At 43.0% G+C, this 23496-nt stretch overlaps 1 protein-coding gene across 4 annotated transcripts in view; it reads left to right on the top strand.

Moving 5' to 3' along the window:
- The window catches only part of LOC147243097 (estrogen-related receptor gamma-like), a 30115-nt gene extending 7285 nt beyond the window's left edge, over window positions 1-22830 (top strand). For 2 of the 4 annotated variants that reach the window (XM_086189614.1, XM_086189615.1), the window contains 7 exons: window positions 6103-6348; window positions 6437-6594; window positions 8733-8849; window positions 14119-14229; window positions 15537-15719; window positions 20257-20526; window positions 20907-22829. In XM_086189614.1, the coding sequence (XP_086045740.1) occupies window positions 6116-6348; window positions 6437-6594; window positions 8733-8849; window positions 14119-14229; window positions 15537-15719; window positions 20257-20526; window positions 20907-21151 (1317 nt within the window). In that variant the 5' untranslated portion in view covers window positions 6103-6115 and the 3' untranslated portion in view covers window positions 21152-22829. Of the gene's footprint in view, window positions 1-977; window positions 1360-6102; window positions 6349-6436; window positions 6595-8732; window positions 8850-14118; window positions 14230-15536; window positions 15720-20256; window positions 20527-20906 lie in introns of those variants that run through there. The other 2 variants (XM_086189613.1, XM_086189612.1) reach the window with 2 other exon arrangements.
- Window positions 22831-23496: the final 666 nt, after the last annotated feature.

Raw genomic sequence — 23496 nt, forward strand, 5'->3', positions numbered from 1 at the left:
AGCATCACATTAGGCTTATAGCCACAGCTGATCAGATCACTGTACTGCACTGTAAGTCATTTAAACCCTGTGCATACTTACGTGTGTGTTTGCCCACACGTATCCTTTTATTAGCGTGGACAGACAAGGCTTAGAAGAGACTCACCTGTGTCTCTGCTATGTCATAGACGTTTCACTTATTTAGTCTCTAAAATCGGATTGATTTTACAACCAGAAGTTGTTTGGATTATGTATTAATACTTTTACTGTCAAAAATAAATGGGACTGTGCGACAAAGTATCTGAAAATACCAGTGTTTGCCACAGAAACAGGGCAAACACCATCAACACAGAGATTTAAACCGATAAAGCTCTTACAAATGAGTGTACTTGCTAGATAGAGTGCCTTTTATGTGTTTAGGGTTGTGTACAAGGAAGTCTTATCTGGAGTTTTGCGATTAACCGAATTGCAGTGATTTTATCAGTCGGTGTACTAATATAAGTGCAAAAGACGCAATTATATTTTAACAGAACTGCACAACTGTCAAAAACTGTGCAAAATGTGTGTATTAGTTTATGTTTGTATATTTTCATTGACACATTTCGGTAATTTGTCATTTTTCATGACAACCAACCAAGTAAACACGTGATATTATCTGCTTATAATATTGCAATAGTGTATGCATCAACTGCGATATAATGTTTCCATTAAATCTTGCAACACTGCTTTCATTTTTTTTTTTCCATGCAGCACTAGATTAATCTGTGCTAAATGATCACATAGAGAGGGGCGGGCTCTGTCCTTTACCTGTGAATGCGCCTTTTACATCTTCATTTCAGTCCCATTATCCTCACTTGTCATATCCACCTGCCCCAGAGAGATCCTGGCTCTCATTGGCTGAGATGAGAGCCAATCAAGTGTCAGATCAGTGTTGAGGGGGAAGGCCGTTCAAATGGTGCGGGCTGGACATTCACGAGGGCCGTCTTTGCTTGGAGACCCTTGTCACACAGCCAGTTAGTCACAACACTCAAGACTTCAAAGGCAGCCAGCAGCCCGAGGCTGTTTGAGAGAAGTGTGAGTGACAGGAAGACAGACGGAGGGACAATGAGAGGAGCCCAGAGTGTGATACAACAGAGGGAAGGGCAGTAGATGGAGGCCAAGGTTTGAGGCAGAATAAAGAGAAAGTGACAGTGTGGTGAGACATACAGAGCTGTAGAGACAAAGAAGATAGAAGAAGGAAAAGAGAAGGTGAGGCAGCAGGCGGAGGCAGACGTCCCTGGACTCCTGATTTCTCTCCTCTTCAGAGTATGTTGGCAGGGTTCACATGGATTTAGTCGACCTCTACCTCCCAGAGTGTTTCACCTACCACTCTGACACAGAGTAAGTACTTTCTCAACACAGAAACTAGTGTGGAGAGAGCGTAAACTGAATGTGTGGGAGCTGCTGAGTTACAGCTGCTTCATGTTGGAATATTCTAGCTTTGCCATTTATCTCGCGTGTGGTGTTTTGATCTATGCCGCACATGCATATGCACCATCATTGATTTGTTTAAGAGAATGTAAACATGCATAACAAATTGTCTGCAGTTATAACATGAAAAGGATGCAGTGTGCAACTTCAGGAATTTGCAGTATTTACAATTCAGCAGCAGTTAAGAAATCACCGCTATCCTGTTTGTTTGTTGTTTTAAAAATCATATATCGTCAGTGCTCATTGCAATTTTAAGTCATGCTCACTACACATGTGCATAAACTCTCCATCATCATTTATGTGCCTTTAATATTTTCTTGGAGTTGCCAGCTGTGGGCCTGCGTGCACTTACTACTGTGTAATAAAAAGAGATTTAAAGAGGCGTTAAAATAATCTCTCTGTCCTCTGGGGGAGTTTAGATGATGTGGAGGCTTGTTTGCTTTACATGTCATTGTTCGGCACGTTGATTGTTGATAGTGATGGGTAAGACCAGTCTGGAGGAAATGGGTGCAGGAGAGCAAAATCTTCCCTTTTCCTTCTTTAATCGGAATAAATATTATATTTTGCATCAGCCGTTGCACAATCCCAGGAGCATGTCGGCCAGGATTCCAGGATTGAAATTCTTGCAGAAAGAGATAGACGAGGGCCAAAAAGAAACAGAGATGGAAGACGCGTGGATGATGTACAGGTTGGCTGATTGTTGGTGACACAGGCAACAGGATAAAGAATGGGAGAAAAGGCAGTGACGGCCGTAGATAACCCCCTGGTATGGCACGCTATCCATGTTTGCTGCAGGTCCAAGCCCCAGCCGCAGGCACCTCATATCCCAGCTAACAGCTTCATCCAAAGCCTGACTAAGGCTCTTACGGCTGCCTGGGGGTGCCACTGATCCCTGCTCATCTCCTCCTGGCTCATTAGTTAAAGAAAAAGAAAGACAGAATCTCCTTTTTTTCTAACTTTTTAAATCTCTCTCTCTCTCTCTCACTCTCTCTCTCTCTTCTGTACTACTTCCTTCCCTGATGTTCCTCTCTCCTCTTTTTTCACTCCCCAATCTCCCATCCTCCCTCATCCGGAGGGTCATTGTCTGCATTATGACTCCACTCATTTGAAAGTGAGTGCTGCCTTCTCTCACCCGCAGGTTAATGAGCCACAGGACTGCCCCCTTTCTGTCTGTCCCTTCTCTTCTTTTTCACACTCCGTCTATCCGTCTGCTTCTCTCATAATTCCCCACCGCCTCTCTTCTTCTCTGTCGTTTCACACTGCATTTTAGTCTTTGTTGCCAAGGTGCAACTAGAGCTGTTTTGGATACTGGGACACAAAGGGGGTAAGGTATGATAACTCTGAACACCCACTGACGCACACGTCCTCCCTGATTTATCCCTGCGGCTGGACGAGCTGCTCCGACCATCTTTTGATAGGCTTTTATGTGCCAGTTGTAGATTAGTAATCTGTCAGAGTGAATATCACATCACATCTGATCACCCCACTCTAATGCTATTTCATTACGAAAGCAAAGCACCACCAACAACCCCACCCCTCCATTATAATGGGAGAGCACAAAGTATATCTCACTCTGTACCTGTCAGAGGCTTGACACAGCAATATGGACGCCTTTGATGGATCGCAAGTAACGTTACCAGTGAGTCATTTTAAAATGGAACTGAAATGTTCTGGGTATTTTTATAGTCTCAAAGTGGATTGGAGAGAGCACGAGATGGAAAAGTGATTTAAAATGGCATCAGACTTGCGTGTTGAAACTAAATGAGGGACGGTTTGGTGGCTTAAGAGAGTGAGAAAAAAAAATGGATGTGTGTAAGATAAATATCCATCCATCCATCTATCCATCCATTTTCTACCGTTTATCCTGTTAAGGGTTGTGGGGGGGCTGGAGCCTATCCCAGCAGCCTTCGGGTGAGAGGCGGGGTTCACCCTGGACAGGTCGTCAGTCCAGCACTATTAGCAAGTAGGAATACTCAATACTCAAATACTACTTAATACATTCGCCCTAATAAATACCTTTTTTTTTTTTTTTTTTTTTTTTACAATAGTTGGGTTTACTGTGCTGGGTTTCACTCATGGAAACAAACCCAAACAGGACTACTCTGGCTCTGAACTTCCTCTCAGATCTTTTTAGCATCTTTAAGCTAATTGTTTGGGTTTTATGGCCCATGCTTTACTGTTTTGGTTAATGTCACTCCTGTCATCAGCGTGGTTTTCAGCAGCAGCTGAAATGCTATTTGATCAGCATCATCATCAGTGTTTAGCTGGTGAACAGCACAGTGATGCATTTAGCAGCTAAAGAGCAGAAGGGGGTTTGGCAGGAGTTGGTTGAAACCAAAAACGAGCTAACAGAAGCTTGTGACTAGAAACTTGACTCCGAATGATGGACGCTAATGTGCTCCGTGTCTGGTGGTTAATCAACTCTTTGCTAAAAAAGTTTGCCGTTGCGTACAGAAGGAGATACAAATGAGAAGTGTCGGACAGTGGCCAAACCATGTCATTACAACCATGGCATTGTGATGCATATTGGCTGAAGGGCCTTTCATGGACTTAAATTATGCAAGAAGCAACTTTAACCCCACATATTTTTGGTTAATCCTCAAGAAATTACTCATCTGGCCATCAAAATATAATCCGTTTGCTCCTATAACTTTTGGAGAGTCTAGAAAAACCTGGAACAGTTCAGTTGGATGAGTTAGCTTAGCTGTAATACAAGTTCTTAGCCAAACCTTGACAACTACACCAGTACTCTGGGGGTTCCAACAGTTGAGTCGTGTGACCACTACCCAGTCTAATAGGAACAAAACTGAACTCACAAGTATCCTGAATGTTGCAGTTGAGAACCAGAAGAACAGAAGTTCAGTAACGCCTTTATAAGCGTATTTTTCCACTGTCAAGGTCTGGAAATTTGTATTTATTTATTTTTTTAGACATGTTAATCTAAGCAACATAAAAGGAACTTTAAAGGAACATTGCACCATTTTGACTTTTACAGGCCACAGAATATTATCTGTTTGAGTTAGCCAAAGCCTAAAACAGAAGTTACAGCGGAAATGTCAGCACAATGAGGAAGACTGCACGCCAGTTAAAGGTAACATCAGTAACACACCAACTTTGTCCCAAAACCAGAGGCTAGATGGATTTCAGCCATCACAAGTGCCTGAAAGACCTCTTTAATTTGAACACTGACTGTTTTTCCGGCTGCCATCGACACTTAGTCTGCTCAAATTTCGACGTAGATTTGATATTTAGCTCTGCTTCTGACAGTACACTTTGTCTTTATGCTACAACGGGGCTAAAGTAACCCCGCTGTTCTCACTGGTATCTTTAGATGTTGTCGTTCTGTCTGTTACTGTGTATCTGTGTGTCTGTCTTTGTGGCTTTGTAGAGGGGTCAATAGCGCGTGGCCATGGTTTACTCAGGCGGCGGTTAAAAGCAGCCAGTCGCTTTGCCAACCAAATGACTTGTGGCTGAGAGAACACTGATTTACATGGCAGGAAACAGACTGACTTGGACACACACCTCGGCAGGCCAAGATTAGAGTGTATGTTTGTGTGCACGGTGTGTGTGTGTTTTCATGTATAGTGTGCGACAGAGAGAGACAGCGGAGGGTCCTTTAAAAGTTGGCCTGGCGACAAGCAGTTGCATGCAAGTATGTGTCGGGGTGTTTATGAAGACACATGCTTTAAAATGTCCCTCTAAGTGTGTCTGTGCGTGTGATTGAATGTGGATGAATGTGGGACGATACGTGTGTGCAAGGAGCTTGAACGTGTTCACGTGAATCTGAAGCCTGTCTATGATTTTTATTTTTATGTCTGCACACAAACCCTGACGCCATGATGAGAGTGTGTTTACTGGATGTGTGTGTGTGTGTGTGTGTGTGTGTGCGTGCGTGCGTGCGTGCGTGCGTGAGAGTGCAAATCACATTCCTGCATCTCCTTGCAGATGCTTTTTCAGCCTCAGTGTGGTTGCAGGAAAAAAAACAAAAAACTGTTGTGGTCTTGAAATGCTCCTGAGTGTTCTATCAATGTCAAAACCATTATTTTTTTTGTAATTAAACAGTATCTGGATCATTTTCTGATTCTCAAAACTTGCTATTTCAGCTATTTTAGTTTAAAAAAAAAAAAAGAGAGTGAACGCAGTGCAAGTAGATTTTATTCTTAAAAAATAGAAAGTATTTGCATTGTGGTGATGATGATGATGATGTGAATAATTTCTGGTTTAGCATTTTCCTAGGTTTGCTTAAGCTACCCCATCCTTCGAAAACAAAGCAGTGTAATGGGCAGCAGCTTTGCATATGTAGGAAATAACAAACGGCTGGTGCAGATAGACCGGGATGCATGGATGCATGAGCGAAGGGCTGTGGAGAAAGAGAGGTGCATGAAGTTGTTGCACTTATTCTTTTTCTCTACTGTGAAAATACACATCTGTTCTTATTCATGGTGATGTATGAATACTTGTAGCTGTCCATGTGAATGCCTGTCATAATAAAACTAATCACAGCCCTCAGATCTGAAGGCCAACCACCAGTCATTAATATTAATAACATTACCAAGGTGACTCCTGTCTCACTACTATGAATATGTATTTCCAGCAAGATGCATATATATTCAATTTCCTCCTAATTGTTCCTCTCTGCACTCCTTCCTCCAGACATCTGGGCAGGATGTCAGTGAGGGGCTTGGACCCCACCTGTCCCTCCTCCATAAAGCGTGAGCCCTCCAGCCCCAGCTCTCAGGGCGACGTCAGCCCGGCCCAGCCCAGTCCTGGCAGCTCTTCCTCGGACACAAACTCCAGCTACGGGCCCCTGACAAAGGGCAACGGTCACAGCAATGGTCTGGACTCTCCGAGCCTCTACGGGCACACGGCGGGGTTGGCCAACAGTGGAGGCACAAACAGGTTGGTGCATACCTGACATTGTGTTTCACCAACTTTTGATCTCAAGTTGAAGATTTTGTAAGTATTTTTTGTCTTTATTTCTATTTAGAAGATTTGGAGAGGAAGAGGGACAAGTGAAGTGTGAATTCATTCTGGGCTCAGTTGCCAAGCGCCTGTGTCTGGTGTGTGGTGACGTGGCCTCAGGATACCACTATGGTGTTGCCTCCTGTGAGGCCTGCAAGGCCTTCTTCAAGAGAACAATCCAGGGTAAGTTAGAAGCACACATGAACATGCTCCCAGGGGTATTGCTAGGTACCCCGGGGGTCCCAGGCAAAAGGGATCTTGGGTGGTCACCATCTAATCTCCATAAAAAGATTCTGAATATAAATAGAGGGGAGAAAATGTCAGGGCATGTTAATTTTTTTGTTTAAGTAGCTTTAGCCAATCATGTTTGACAGGGTCTCAGTAGCATCTATGTTAAAAGCTACTTTGGGGCACAAGAGAGACAGAGCGCACTTGCCGAAATGCAAAATTGGAAAAATGACTGTCATATAATCATTTAACAAAGCTGTGGCAAGTTGAAGTCGTTTTAAACGGCTGACTGAATGTAAACAGGCTACTTTTGAAACAATCCACTGGTATTTATCATCTTTCAACTCCATGCAAACATCTCAAGTTGCTATACAGACTGTAAACAATGAGCGGTGGGCAGAAGAAGGAAGTCTTAGACTGGATATCCACCGGCTACATTGGAACCCCAGAATACTGGCACTTGTTCCCAGGGGCTAAGTCAATGGACATAGCTGATGGGTTCTGAGATTAATCACCACCCAACCCCAAGCTAGTGGCTTGGTGCAGTCTCCTGTACATAGCCAGTTGTAGAATTTCAGCAGGTTCTCTTGTGCTGTTGCTGTGCACGAGTGTAACCAGGCATCCTCCAGGGCACTGAGCACAGTTGCCTGTCTTGCCCGCCCCATTGCAACTTCCCTGCATACTCTGTTTTATACATGGTAACAGCTTTATTGTGCATGGATGATAACGCTCTCCTGCATCATATAAACCTGTTTTACGAGCAACACGATGAGATGCAGTCATACTCTAAGCGTTTGTTTTGGTACAAACAAGCTCCGAAAAGTTAGCTCACAGCTTCCGCCTCCTGCTTCTCAAACTGCAGATAGGCTTTGAATAAAGACCTGTTTGCAAACAGCTGATATTCGTTTAAACTTCCAGCATATTGTGTATATAGTCAACATGTTTGAGTTTAGGCTTAAAAGCTTCAGATAACATATGGTACTGAATGTGTTAATACGCTCCAGTTTTGGAAGCCGTAATCAGCGTTAGCCAGAGGCATGCAATGAGGGTGTTTTAAAGGGATTGTCCTGTGCTCTGTCGGCGTGCGTCCCTGGTCAAGGACCTGGCAGGCCTCTTTGTGTGTAGGCCTTCAGAGCAATGGGTTCAAAGGGCAAAGGGGATTGTAAGAGCAAAAGGCGACATCTGATGTGTGGCTCCAAGATTTTCTGTTTCTGTTAGGATGTAGCAGCTGAGAGAATCAGTGAACAGGCTGAACTCCAGCATGCTTCACATGCTCGTTTAACTGGCATAGCGATTACTCAGAAATAGGCGTTAGACGTGATTTTTGTTTGGTGTTGGTTGCACTGAGAGTGAGCAATCTCGTCAAATAAATCCGTGTTTGTCAAGCTCAGTTTACTTGTCACTTTGCCGTCAGCGACTAATTCTTGAAAGACGCCCTGTTGTACTGTGTGAATTGTAGTTTCTTCCATTTTTACAGCTGATTTGGCGCTAAAAGTAAGGATATTGGTTTGTTTTGATATTTTTCACAAGACCTTCAACTTCATAGTTCTGCAAACGTTTTCATACAGAGAAAGTAAAGACCTCACAATTGCTGCATGAGAAACCACAACACTGGCAAGGACCATTAAAAAAAAACCTTTAGCTTAGCAACCGTATCTCATAGAAATATGTGAGACAACCATAATAACACCACATCACACGGTAACGGCATTACATTCATTACAATTACATGGGGTCACCACCAAAAACAGTGACAATTAGGGTCTCATGAATTCTGTGGTTTGAAAACTTGTTCCAGCTTCTTTAAATTAACTTACCGTCGGCAAATAAGGTGTTATGATGCATACAGTTAAGGTCCAGTTAGGGTTACATTGGACAAACAGGACTCAGACAAGTCTGAAATACCCGTCTCTGGCCTTCCTTAGCGGCCATCTGCCTCACCCGGGGAGGAAAAGAGACCGGTGATGGAGGGGCGCATGTGTTGTAATAATTTTATCTTGATAGGATAAAATAAAGAGCTGATAAACAATAATGATGAATTATTGCTCTGTCGCCTAAAATGTTTTCCTTCTTTCTTTGTTGTTCTCCTTCAGGTAACATTGAGTACAGCTGCCCAGCGTCCAATGAATGTGAAATCACCAAGAGGAGGAGGAAGTCCTGCCAGGCCTGTCGATTTGTGAAATGCCTGGCTGTGGGCATGTTGAGAGAAGGTACTAAAAAAAAAAAAAAAAAAAAATCACTTTCCAACTCGGGCCAAAACATTATTTGAGAGTTTTCATTGGATTGATCGAGACTTGGCAAGAGTTCAGAGCTCATCTATTAGACTACTGAGACAAAGAAAAAGCACCCAGAGACTGAAGGCCAACAACAGTCTAACTGGAGTCTTTGTTGTGCGTTCTCAGAAAACAATGCCAAGATCTGTTCCTTCGCTTCATTACCGACACACCAGCCGAAACTGTTAATGTCTCCTGACAAACTGGTGGTGATGGCATGTTCTTCAGTTGTGAAACTTAAGACGTTTGGCGGTTAAAGTTCAGGCCCCGCGTGCCAGCTGTGATATGTGTGTGTGTGTGTGTGTGTGTGTGTGTGTGTGTGTGTGTATACTTCTGTGTATATGCAGTAAACACAGAACTGAACAATGTGTAGCTTCGTCTTAGAAAGGGAGGAGACTAACCATTCACTTGTGTCTGTCTCTGCTTTACCAGTATTCCACTGAATAGCTTCTGGAAATCTACCACGATGTGTGTGTGTGTGTGTGTGTGTGTGTGTGTGTGTGTGTGGTGTGCGTGCGTGCGTGCGTGTGTGTGTGTGGTGTGCATGCGTGCATGTGTGTGTGTGTGTGTGTGTGTGTGTGTGTGTGTGTGTGTGTGTGTGTGTTTGTGTGGGTGCGTGCTTCCAAATCTGCAGCAGCTAATGAGGGAACTTTGGAGGATTGACAGAGAGAATTTTATCAATAATTGCACCAGAAATCTATCAAACCTTTTGTGTGCGCTGTCACGTCCTCCTCAACTCATGCAACTTGCTGCAGCACAGAGAAAAAAAAAAAAAAGGCGTTTATTTTCTTGATGAACACCCGCGTTTACTTGTTTTTCATGCCATATGCCCAAAAAATTGTTGTCTAGCATGTGCACATTCCTCAGAGAGACTGTGGCAGCGGTCAGGTGCTCCTTTAGTCCCACAGTGTGCCTGTTGGGTGACATATTGTTGTCCAGATTTAGAAGTGACTCAAAAAGGAAAACATTAGTGACCTCCTACTGTACCGGCCACTTGTTACACGCTGTGTAGATGATAATAAAAGAGGAAGGCAGATAAAACTTTTGTGTGTGTGTGTGTGTGTGTGTGTGTGGGGGGGGGGGGGTAATGGACTGGAGAGTTCTAATGTAGAGGTGCTGGAGGCAACAAAATGAAAGGTAAAAATTATGTTTCATGTCTTGACATCTTAGTGAAACCGCCATGTTCCTGGATTTTAGCGACGTTACAGAAAATATTGCCAGACCTTAAAAAAAAAAATCCTTTGTAATGAATAAGAATTATCATGTAATTCCTCCTGTTCACTTCCACACAGCAGCATTTGTTTATAGATGCCGTGTGTGTTTGCGTGTGTGTGTTCGCAAATGTATGTGAGTTATAGATACAGAGAATTACAGCATCTTAACACACATATCAGCTTGTGTTCAGTATATGAGTTTGCTTAAACACATCAGTCTACGCTGACATTTATGCCTCTGTGTGTGTTTGTGACTTAGTGTGTGTGTGCCCTTTTTCTAAATTAGCTTCTTTTAATAGGGTAGGGGCATCAACAGCATCGGCCTCGCACCTCCCTCTCTCTCTCTCGCCGCCCCCTTTTTCTTTCACTTCCCTCCTCTCGTAAATTCCTCCAGATGCCTTGTGGGATTCCTGGACCTCCGTGAAATGCGAACTGCCCCTCGTAACTCCAGTCATAAGCGCCCTCGTAACGCGCTTCATCGTGTCTCGTAATGCCCCCTCTCTCCCTGGAGAGGCTGCAGTAAAGCCCGAGACAGAGGTGCTGGGAGTTTTAATGGGGGAGAGTCAGAGTCATATTAAATAGGGAGCTAAAAGACATATAGACCCCAGGCAGGATTTGATTAAGCCCTGTTCAGTGCTGTCGCTCTAAAACATGTATGTTAACAAAATATGCTCAGTCCTCAGAGTGGGATCATGTGTTTTATGTTCCTAAGATGGGCAACGGTGCATACTCTCCATTTCCACCTGGCAGAGGTTATTTGATCCGAGGTGTGTTAATCGTTCCACTAATCACGCCATTTTAATCTGTCTCCTCAGAAAAAAGCATGGAAACAGAACAGAGGGACAGCGTGTGCTTTTTTTTTTCTTTTGCGTCTTCTTTTCCAGAGGGACGAGAACGTCAGCGACTCGCCGGCGGTGCAGGCAGCCGTGTGTACAATATCTGAGAAGCGTGGGATTGTTTATAGTGAACACATGCTGGCAGCAGTAATAGAGGTGGGGGAGGGGAGGGATTGGTGCCACTGATCAGCCGATAGATGTCTGATCCTGCCAAGTGCATTTTGGGTACTTGTAAAGCCCTCATGTGAGGATCCGGACAACCTCAAAAAGAAGTGATGAAAGTGTCAGAAAACAGACGATGTCTGAGTAGTCGGTGTTTATCGAACCCTGGTGGGAGGTTTCTGTTTTGTTATCCACCAAAAGCTATTCTTGGGCTTTTGGTTGTCAGCACATTCCACTGTGAAGAGTTACACTTAGCTCCGATGTGTATGTTTGAGTCCCATACAAACACACACAAATACGCCTGCACAAACACACACAATTTCTAAATATCGAACTGGCGAAGCTGCTTGATTTAATCCAGTGTTTGCCAACAGTTCATGTTGGATTTGATGACAACACACAAACGTGCACCTTCATCTCTCATCTCGCACCTCCCTGAGTGGCACCTGCCAAGTGCCCAGGCTAATCCACGCTTACTATTCGCCCGCTGTGACATCACTACAGGGTCAGGGGGTACTTAGCTTACCGAACCAATTTCTCCTGTAATACCCTGTTCATCTTCTCAAGTGTGAGCTCTTCACTTTTAAATTCTCTTCCTCTTAACTCCAGAACTGCCAGCTTACATCTTAGCCATCTTCAGAGTAAACGTGATGCCCTTATGCCTCTTGAAGTCGAGATAAATTAGTGGATAAACTTGGATTTGGCTACTTACTGAATTGGTTTGGCATTTCTGACGACAACTTTATTTGTTTTGAAAAAGGCAAATTAATCCAGCAAGTACTTTGGCCTACTGCTTATGTTTTTCTGGCCCGACTTGTGGCCGGTTCTATATATACAGCATAATTGATACATCAAACTTGGCCCATTATAGCTAAACTTAATCACTTTTGTGCTTCTGCAACATCGGGACAGAAACTCATTCATACACATGTAATTTTGCAGAATTGGCCAAGAACCAACTGCTATTCAGCCAAAGGTACATTCCTGCAATCACGGATACATAAAATCTCAATATGTCAGATGCAAAAAACAAAACCATTTCATGCCAACACTCTACATAGTGCAGCTTGTTACTATGGCAACACAACATGAAAACATGGTTGCTTAAGTTGTGAAACTGACAGTTATAAGGGGTTTTTGCAGCCATGGGCAGCCCCAAAGTATCTCGAAACACGCACTCTCCCACTACATCCAGTATATATACAGTATATCTACATATATATGTACATATAGACATCATGTGACTTCCACCTCTTCTCTTGACAGAAGCTTTGATAAGATTTTACATGTTTAGCAGAAACGACTGCTGACCGGGGTGATGGGTGTGGTTCCATCAGATTTGACTGCCAACCACCAGGCAACATAGCAAACAAACGCACAACTGTCATCTGATTTTGGCCCGAGAGTGTAAATGCTGCGATAAAGAAGGACACAGGCGCGTTTTCTCAACCGAGCCTGACTCACTGTAATCCAGGCAGAAGAACTTGTTCATCTTGTTCTTGAAGATGAAGTAAAAAGGGGTTTGCAGGGCTTGAGTGGGTGAAAGTATTTCGATCGGGGCTCATGAACATTTTAACCGCTAGATTTCCGTGACGTTTACAAAACTTCTCACACCTTGGAGGAACAGTTCCGTGGCATCCACTCTCTGAAATGTATCTTTAAACAAAAAAGTAGAAAATTTTTGATTAAAGTAATCATTTTGTAAAATAGCTACAAGTAAACATGTACATAAATAAAAAAGAATATCAGTATGAAACATAATATATAGTTCTAGGTCAATTTTAACTCAATCCCTCACTGCACTCTAATATGCAGATATTTTTGAGGGATGTTTTCTAAATTTCCTGGTTTAATTAATTCTAGGTCACTTTTCCAGGTGGTACCATTAATTTATATTTCGGGACTTTTCCAGTGGTTTTTTTTCACAACTGTAAAATTAATGTCTGATATTTCTGCTTATTTTGTTTCAACAACTTTGCCGCCATTGGTCCCCGACTTTGCCTATGCAAATCTTCCCATCTTAATTAATAGAATAGAAAAATGTTGCCATAGTAGTGCAACACAAAGAAACAAAGAAGCTTGACGAACCAACGACGGAGAAGAGCCTTCCCTACTGGTGCAATGTCTTCAGAGGACTTTATTTAACGTTGCATGTCCCCTGTCAAACTGGACCGTCAGAGTAAATACAGGAGGCTGCCAGCTTAAAGGGCTGAAGTATCACTGCGAGGTGTCAAGTGGGCGAATAAAACCCTCAGAGTCTCTCTATCAGATACAAGAGCAATCATAGATCTATTCAGAGCCACTATAGCCCTCCAGCCTGCACATCAGGAAACACAACACCACTACTGAAGCTGTGCCGAGTCACATTCACACTTGCTGGACACGTGCGTTTGTCTATATAGATGTGCTCGCTGACTGATGCTACCATTGAATCCAGTCAGCTACTCCTCATTGAACGGCGTCCTTTGCGCGCGCACACACACGCGTGCACACACACACACACACACACACACCTAAAAATCCCCATCGCCATGGTGAGAACATTGCCACAATGCTTGTTAAGATGAGCAGTTGTCATCGGCTGCTGTAAAAGAGTGTCAGGTGTCATGTTACAGGATGCATGTTGCTTTGCCAGCATTAGACTTGTCCCAGTCAGTCTCCTTGGGATCATCTGGACATGTGAGCTGAGGGGTGTGTGTGTGTGTGTGTGTGTGTGTGTGTGTGTGTGTGTGTGTGTGTGTGTGTGCGTGCGCGCGCGTGTGTGTGTGCGTGCGTGCATGTGTGTGTGTTTGTGACCAACAGTGCAACTTCCAAATGGGTTTATCAGGAAAGAACTTTTCCGACTGATAGTTTTTTTTAATCATCTTAACTAGCAAAGGAAATTAAATGATTCTTGTATCATCAGAAAGCAACGTGTCCCTCAAGCTGCAGCAATGCGCGTGCAGTACATGCGGAGTGTGACTGATGCGGTGGATGCATCATCTGTGTCTATAGGTGTGCGTCTGGATCGGGTTCGAGGAGGCAGACAGAAGTACAAGAGGAGGATAGACGCAGAAAACAGCCCGTATCTGCACCCACAGAGCGCCCTGCCCCAGAAGAAAACCTGTGAGTGGAACACACACTTCTGAAACACATATCATCACTTTATTGATCTGCTTCCTATGTGCAGCTTCCATTGCATGTCTGTCCACCCAGGGAGAGGGACCCCTCCTCAGGTTTCTCTCACTTTTTCCCTATTAAAAGTTTTTAGGAGACATTTCTTTACTCAAAGGGACAGTTTAAGTACAGAGTGTCTTACCTACAGACTTTGAGCTCCATAAATACAATCTGGTGGCAGAAATGCACCAAAAGCTGAATGCCAATCACGGTAAAACAAAAAGAGGAAGAAGGAAGATGGTTCTGTAGATGAAACACCAGTTAATATTAAATTAAGCATTTGGGTTTTTTTTTTTGTCCAGGAGCACATTGGAATTCAAGCGTATTTCTAACCTAGAAAACTGAAAAAGTTACAACTAGAGGACACTCAGGGAGCACATGCCTTTCGTATGACGTCATCAAGTCCAGATCAATTCCAAAACCAATGATCCGTCCTCAGTTTACATGTCATCCAACCAAATTACAGCAAAATCCTCCCTGCAACTTATACAGATAAACTAAAGCCGGTGGTCACACGACCTTCATATCAGACGCGTTTTCCAAACTTTCAAGACTTTGCTCTATTCTTACTAAAAGTTGGTGCAATGTTATTATACCACATTATTGTATAAAGTCCTCTGGAATCTATTTTGCAGATGCGAGTCTGTGATTTGATCGCAGACGTGCTCGGAGAGTTCAGACAAGTCGTGTTTTCTGTCAGAGCGATCAATCTTTCTTTTTTTTTATAGCTGCTATTTACTAATGACTTGGCATGAATCAATAGCAAGTGTAATTTGTGAAGTGAGAGACGGGACGCTCTGAGTGGCCGTTGTGAGGCGGCAAAGTCACACTTTCATCAGGTTTTTAAGAAAAACAACCCCCATATGCTTTTTTTTTTTTTTTACAAATTATACTTTTTTTTTAATGCTTTATTTCGCTTTTGAGGGAGAACAATTTTCTCAGCCTCCTAATTCGTATGGGAAATATTGGATGGAGTTTTGACACAAACATTGGTCTCAGGGGTGGATCCGCGGTTCAGCCGTGACTAATATTTCATGCGAGCGTCTCTGCTCATTCAAAAATGAATGAACATCACTTGTTGATTGTTCATTTTTCTGCTGTGCGTGAGCTTGAATACATTAGATTCTTTGTTCTCCGGCGGTAAATAATGAACTTGGGAGGACTCTTATTATGCTCCCAGTGTTCTCATCTCAATTTTAAACTTTTAATCCATCACTGAGATGTTTTAGAGCTGTTTTTCTATGCAACTTTTTCAGTTTCTGTTGGCGGCGTGGTGGAGAATAAAGTGGTGTCTTTGCTCCTGGTTGCTGAACCAGAGGGTATCTTCGCCATGCCGGACCCCACTGTACCCGAGAGCGACATCAAGGCTCTGACTACACTTTGTGACCTGGCTGACAGAGAGCTGGTGGTCAACATCGGCTGGGCCAAACACATCCCAGGTAGGATTCCAGCTCATCCAGCCGGCCAGCCATCCAGTCACCCTCCTGTTCGCAGTGCACCACACACATTAAGTCTATAATCAGATCAGTGGAGGGATGGTTGTGACTTGCCAAGACACTTGCTGGATGCCCAGAGGACAGAGGACAAGTTGGCATGCTAGTGTGTTATCTGTCACTCAGCCGCCAGCCACCCTGGCTGACCGGTGTGTTCCTAATATATCAGCCAGATGACCGCTGGCCACCTGGAAGTTTTAATTCATTTCCTGAGACGCTTCCGTCTGCCTGGGCTGTCTGAATTACTGAAATCCTCCTGACACTCGAAGCGCACTCGGTTCCTCTGTGACACGAGAACAGCAGAGGAACGGTGGAAGGGAGAAAGTGTTCCTTCGTCTTAGCGGGATTAAGACGTTGCCGCGCTGGTATGTTGAGGCATAAATTTAAAATCATTTAAAGCTGGTCGCGTGTTTGTGTCTGAGGCACATAGAAAACAACCAACTCTCCTAAAATTGCAGTCTATTGAAGATTCGAGAGATAAACTTTATTAGACCTGAATTCATTAAAAGATAATGAGTCAAATAATGGATACCACACGGCCTCAAAGTGTGTGTGTATATGTGTGTGTGTGTGTGTGTGGGGGGGGTGGATATAGATCAGAGCTGAAAGATTGGTCTATTAATCAGTTGCTCAGACAGAAAATCAGTTGATTTGGGGATTTTTTTCTCTCCATTATTGATTATCCTGATGATTAATTTCTGGATCCATAAATTAACCATTTAGTTTCCAAACACTGGGAAATCTCCCAATTTTGCATGTTGTTGATTTGTTTAGTTTAGTTTTATCCAACTGAAGTTTAAGCCTACATTCTTTTGAAACCAACAAAAGCAGAACTTCCTAACATTTGAAAATAAAGTTGGAGCCAGAATATATTTCGTGTTTCAGTCCCCTTGAGACATGACAAGATATGATAGAAACAGATTTTTGGAAAGGCTAAAAAAAAAACCCAAAAAACAATGCAAGATATCTTTAATTTTTTTGCATGATATTTTTAAACCTCGCAATTTGAATTCTTAAGTTGATCCAAAAACTTCCAAAGAAACTAGAAATAGGAGCAAATGATGATTGATGAGGCACATAATACTTCAATTTGCTATGAAAATAAAAATACTCAGATTGAGGGAATAACAAAACAGAACGACTGAACTTCGGTGTGAATTATTTAGCTTCTCATCATCGTCTCTCTTTGTTTCAATCAAAGAACTATTCCATTAATGAATCATCGAGACACCCAGCGCCCCCCCCCCCCCCCCGCAAAGTGAAGCCTGCTGCTTTATCAGCTGTGGTTATCCACACCCAAAACATCACCAGGGAAACACCTGGGTTTTTGTTGATGTCTTGTCTCTGAAATGCTTACAATACAAACAAAGCAGGTGTGTGTGTGTGTGTGTGTGTGTGTGTGTGTGTGTGTGTGTGTGTGTGTGTGTGTGTGCTTCTTCATTGTCCCCGCATCTCTAAGTGGACATGAAGCAACCATCTGAGTGTGTGTGAGCTGGTGTTTGGCGGTCTCCATCAGCGTTTTCATTGTTCTGCTGGAGAAAGACAAGCATTACCTCCCCCGCCGGCTGGGCTGGAGAGCCGTCTGTGTCTCTCTCCCGTCGTCGGCTCTTTACTGTCGGTGAAGCAGACGGATAGGAGTCCAAATGATGGGTGTATTTGTAGCCCTCTGCCAGTGGAGCAGCAGATTCCCACCTGAGGGGAGAGTAAGAGAGGGGCAAGGGGAGCAGGGAGCCGCTTTAATTCAATCGTCGAGCAAATTCTACTCAAATATTTATAAGCACCACAGATATTAAGTGCCATAGAATCCATCAGGAGTGCTAAGGCAAAATTAACCCGTTCAGATCTGTTCTCTAGTTTCCTGCTTGAGGGGAAGGTAAATAAATCTCATTTCTGTCGGAGAGGCAAAGGGTGCGCATTAAACAAAAAGCACATATTTCAATATCAGCATGCTGGCATTGCTGTTTTTGTGTTAGCATTTTGACCAACTATCATATTCCATCCTTCCATCCATTGTCTACCGCTTATTCCTACATTGAGGGTGGCGGGGGGGCTGGAGCCTATCCCAGCATCAATGGGCGAGAGGCGGGGTTCACCCTGGACAGGTCGCCAGTAACTATCATAATATGAGAGCACTTCTTCTGCATGCAGAGACAGAAGGTGCAACTGTTAATATCCTGGATGAAAAATTAAAAGCTAAGTTTAACATTTTAGTGGCTGAACTTCCAATTTCTCAATTGGCCAGCAGGGGGCAACTATCTTTTTATGGTTGCCAGCGATTGAAAACAAAGCCCCAAGATTGTAACATTCAAAATGATTAATTTAAGCCTTCGAAATACGGGAGTCCACAGGCCGATGGGTGACACCATAGAGACGACATCCGTCTTATCTACAGTCTATAAAGTTTTCAAGCATTTCTGTTCCGATGTTGCCTCCAGCTTTGCGTGGTTTTGAAGGCAGCATAGACGTTCTTGCCTCTAAATCAGGGTGAGACAAAAATGGTGGACTGGGCTCAGGGGAAATTTTTCTACAAATTCAAGTTTTTGGGTTGGTTGTAATTCTCATATTGTGAACAAAAATGCAATTTGACATGTTAGTGAGGCCTCTATTAAACAACAAGCCTCCAGTGCTTGCTTTGTCTAATTACATAAACTTAAACTTATTTTAATATATAATCCAAAAAAAAATACTTAAAAAGGCACTGATAAGGTATAGACCAGACATAAATAGAAAATGGATATTAAAAACAAAAGGCCGCCCCCTTCTAGCAGCATAATCGCCGTGTCGCATCATTTCGAGATGAGTGACAGGCTGCGCGACCCTCATCGCTGCGAGAACCAGAGTCCTGGCAAAGTGGTCCGGGCCATCTGAGTTCTTTGCCCAAGGGGAGGTGAGTGTGTTGGGGCTACTGTCTTGGTTGCTGCCCCTCCCTCGTCCCCTCGCTGCGTCTGTTCTAATCAGCCACATTGACAGTGATGCGGTGTGAAGTCTGAGGGCCAGACAGGCAGATGAGCTGGCTAAAGACCAACTGCTTCTTTGCTTTTGGCCTTTTTGAGTCCATTGCAAGTTGGCTGTCAGATGTGTGTGACTGTGGTGTGACTTTTATTGTTGATATGAAACGCCGTGAGACGCTTGTCTCTTGGTGCTAACATTCCTCGCCGCCCTCGGCTTTGGAAACAGTCCTGTAAAATGTATTTTTTCCCCTCTTCTTTGTTGAAACTTAACTCGCATTTGCTTCTTAAATGTCTATCGATAAATTGCCTCAGATTTCATCACATACTCACACAGGTCTCCATCCTGGATCGATAGCCCAGCGCCAGAATACTGATCCCCATCGGCCAGTGAAATTGTGCACAGGCAGCGTTTCCAATCAATCAGGGAGCGATAGTGAGGAAATGGGCGCCACTGATGTCCCTGTGGTGATCGTAAACAGCAGTGGATCCTGATAACCATCACTGATGGTGTCAAAAATACAAACACCAACCCCCCCCCCCCCCAACCTCCTCTTCCTCCCCCTGCTCTGTAAAATCATCAGTTTAATTACGCTAAACGTGAGTGTGTGTGTGTGCTGTTTTATGTCGGGATGTGAGCAGGTTTAATCACACTCCTGTGGCATGTAATTCTCAATCAAAGTGGGTGTGTCCTAGAGCGCCATTAAACTCACCTCCTATTCACTCCCTCTGTCCTTTATGTCCTCTGACCAGTTTATGCTGCAGGAAAAGGCTGGATTATGAATTATATTAAAAAAAAATAGACCATCATCTTCTGTTTAAAACGCCATGTTGCCATCAAGGTACAAATACAAGAAAAAGATTAAGATTTATTGATGAAAACAGGGCTTCATTGCCCCGGTTAGACTGGAGTAACAAGTCTAAGGAATATTATGGAAATACCAAAATAAATAAAGCAAAATACCTGCAGGGTTACCTTCCCCACTTAAACATAGTGGTATGAAATATGAAATATTATATAAATAATATACAATATCAACTACATGGCATGAGGGTCATTTGTTACAAAACAAACAAAAGTAGCCGAAGTTGAAAGCCAAAAAGTGTGAGAAATGTACTTACAGATGCACACGAGCTGGTTAGAAATGTGGGGGTTGTGCATTGAGTCTGTCTTGGTGCTCTTCTTCATGAGTTCCATACATATTTAGAACTGTCCCCATATTTCATGGTTTATTTTTCCAGTAAAGATATAAATGGTGATGAGAAACACGAACCATCAAACACTCTTAATGCCTCAACTTACATCAGCGGCCCAATAAAGTTACACTTAATCTTTGCCATCATTAAATACTAACAATATCAGTTCAGGTGGCTACAAAATGACAAGGCTAGTGATGCTGCAAACACTTACAGTCTACAGGCAATATTCATAAACCACCCGAGAGGATGAATAAATGGAAATATTGTAAAAATCCTTCAGTAATCGTGCAAATGCACTGGCACGAGGGTTTCACCGTCCTCTCCTGTGTTCCCAGGCTTCCCCTCTCTCTCACTGGCAGACCAGATGAGTCTACTGCAGAGTGGCTGGATGGAGATTCTGATCCTGCGGGTGGTGTTCCGCTCGCTCGCTTTGGAGGACAAGCTGGTGTACGCTGAGGACTACATCATGGATGAGGAGCAGTCGAAGCTGGCGGGGCTTCTGGACCTAAACAACGCCATCCTGCAGCTGGTGAAGAAGTACAAAGCCATGGGGCTGGAGAAGGAGGAGTTTGTGGTCCTCAAGGCTATCGCTCTCGCGAACTCAGGTAAGAAGTTACAGAAACAGAGTGCCGTGTGATTGAACTTACCGTTCCCTCATCACAAAGTTGGTGTTTTTTTTTTAACTGAATCTCTTCCATAAAGTTCACACAGGCATAAGATAGTCTAATGTTTTGTTCTACGGGACTACAGAGGTTGTCATGGTAGTAGTTCTCCGTGGCATAACCTTAACTTCCCACTTTCTACTCCGATTATTTCCTGCAATAATCCAAATTCAACCCCCAATATAAAAGAAAACAATCCCATTTGCTGGTGTGTTTGGTGACGCTAACTTCTGGGTTCGCTTAAAAAAAAACTACACCATCACCTTCCCTCTTCACATCTCTTCATGTTTTGTAAGCACCTTGATTCCTCCACATCCTTGCAGACTCCATGCATATCGAGGACTCGGAGGCAGTTCAGAGACTCCAGGATGTCCTTCATGGGGCCTTACAGGACTACGAGGCCACCCACCACCAAGAGGACCCCCGCCGAGCCGGCAAACTGATCATGACCCTTCCTCTCCTCCGCCAGACAGCCGCTCGTGCTGTGCAGCACTTCTGCAGCATCAAACAGGACGGCCGTGTTCCTATGCACAAACTGTTCCTCGAACTGCTGGAGGCCAAAGCCTGACTCGGACTCGACCAACCAGTCCTAAACTGTTAGGACGAGAGGAAGTGAAGGATCACGGGTAGCGGTGGGGTTTGACGCCATGTATGTGTCCCATTTCAGCTTGCATTTGACAGTAGAGATTTGAATTTGTAATGCAGTTGGAAGATGTTTTGAGCCACACCCATCCTACTTCCAGTGAGCGGAAGTGAATGAAGTGCATTCAGATTTGCATTTAGTGTCTTGACAACGAGGACGTTTTCATCTTCGATGTTTGTGGCGCTGAAAACAAGTGACCAGACCGCATAAAACGCAGAAGGATCGCCTTCTAGAGACACTTGCAGTTACATGCCAAAAGTAGAGCTTCTTTTGTCAAAAGACCACCTGATACTTGAAGATCCTTATGGATTATTTCATCCATCTTGAAGCCTGTTAATATGCATTCTAGTGCATTTAGAGAGCCTTTTATGGTTTCATTTTATTTATCCTTTTTATATAGAGAAAAGTAAAATGTGTCCTAAGAGGTAAGTCTTGCCAAAGAGTAAAGACTCATACTTAAAGATACCAGCAATCGCCACCGTCATATAATGTGGCCTGTAAGACTTTCACCTGCACCCCGGCTTTGTTGTGTAAAATCTATATTCACCACATGAAAATACGTAGAGATAATAATCACATAAAAACGAAAAGCGGCCTCCTTATTTTAGTAGAAAATTTCAGGGATAGAACTGCAAAGTGATATTTATTTAAAAAGTGACTTTCTTTCTTTCTTCTTTTTTTTTTTGCTGTTTATTTCTTATTGTGGCATTAATGAAGTGTAGATGAAAAGTAACGGATCATAATTTTCAGAGAGATTTTTACAATATTGTAAGAATTTTTTACTAGCTTCTCTGCTACACTGATATACCATATCATGATTCAAGATTCTACGTGGAGTTCGTACTTGAAGATCATAATGTTGTAGTTTTGTGTAGACCTCTCCCATAGATATAAACTATGTAAAATGGCTGCCATACTGTATAATCTGGATTAGGGGGCGCTTAATGTCCTTTCTATGGTAGATGATGTCTATGTGTAGGATGAAATTTGTGCACTATTTTTGCTTTTTAGCCATAAAGGTTTTGGGGAACTGGTGATGGCCCTTTGTTGATCTGTTAGTGTGTTTTGTGTGAATAAAATAATTACAATTCTTGTAACTGCACACATTAAATGAAGGGATTAAATACGAAGGAAAAACCCTCAGAACAATAAATAAAAATGTCCAAGTCTTGCTACTTAATAATTTAAGGTATTATCTGCATAGAAATGTGCGTATATCTGTGACAGGGCGATGAGTTTTGGCAGCAATAGGACAGTTTAAATGTACGTTTTGCTATGTATACGTCATGTCTTATGCCAACAGAGATGTTTAAAAATGCAAATAAGCTTTGTTTGGAAGAGCTGTGCTGTGCTATTTAATTCTCAGGTGGAATTTTGGGCAATAAAGATGATCCCCTCAATGCAAAGCTCATTATCTCAGAGTTGTTTTTGCAATATGGAGAACAACATTAGGAAGGGGATTCGTGAAGAGTTGCTAAGTGGGTTCGGTCTGTTCTGACGAAGGATTGTCATTTTCTTAGTGAGACCCTTGATGGCACATTTAGGCCATCAGAGCCTAGTTGGATGGACTTTTATAATTAACAGCCATAATGTAATGAAGTCTAACAGTGGCTCCAGGGAGGACTGGTCATCCGATGCCTGTTGAGGCTGACAGAGGCCGAGGCAGCTGAGTCATTGCTTCATCATACACTGATCCTCCAAAGGAACTCTTCCTCCTCATACTTTCTTTTTTATTGGTGGCGGGGAATTCGATTTTGCTAAATCCCTACATTATATCCAGAAAATGTGTTGAGCCTGAAGCCTGGAACTAAAAAAAAAACAAACAAAAAAACCAATCGTTTGACAAATGTGAGACTTTTAGGAATATTTATGCAGCTGGAGAGTGGGAACATTCCCTTCTGGAGGCGACATATCCCAATAACGAGTGTTCATTTATAGTGGCGCTGCAGGGATGACATACGTTTGGAGGCCAACCTGGAAGTTAGCGTCACCTTGGATTCCCTTGACCAAAAGCCATTTGGATTTTTGACTGGATTTTCAATGACCGCTGAAAGTAGGCTCTAAAATTGATGAGACTTACATTTCACAAAGATTAGAATTTTTCATTTTTACAGATGCAGCGCACAATTAAAAGCAACTGCACCAGTGTTGGCTGCAAGGGGGCAGGTCATTAAAAAAAAAAAAACAACAACCCAAAAAAACACATAACATCATGTACAACATCTAAGACAACAGCATATGTAAAAGGCTTACATTACATGAAACAACAC

This window comes from Aulostomus chinensis, chromosome 20 (assembly GCF_037954235.1).
Source record: "Aulostomus chinensis isolate RoL2024-O1b breed Wild chromosome 20, RoL_Achi_v1.0, whole genome shotgun sequence".
Classification (NCBI taxonomy): Eukaryota; Metazoa; Chordata; class Actinopteri; order Syngnathiformes; family Aulostomidae; genus Aulostomus; species Aulostomus chinensis.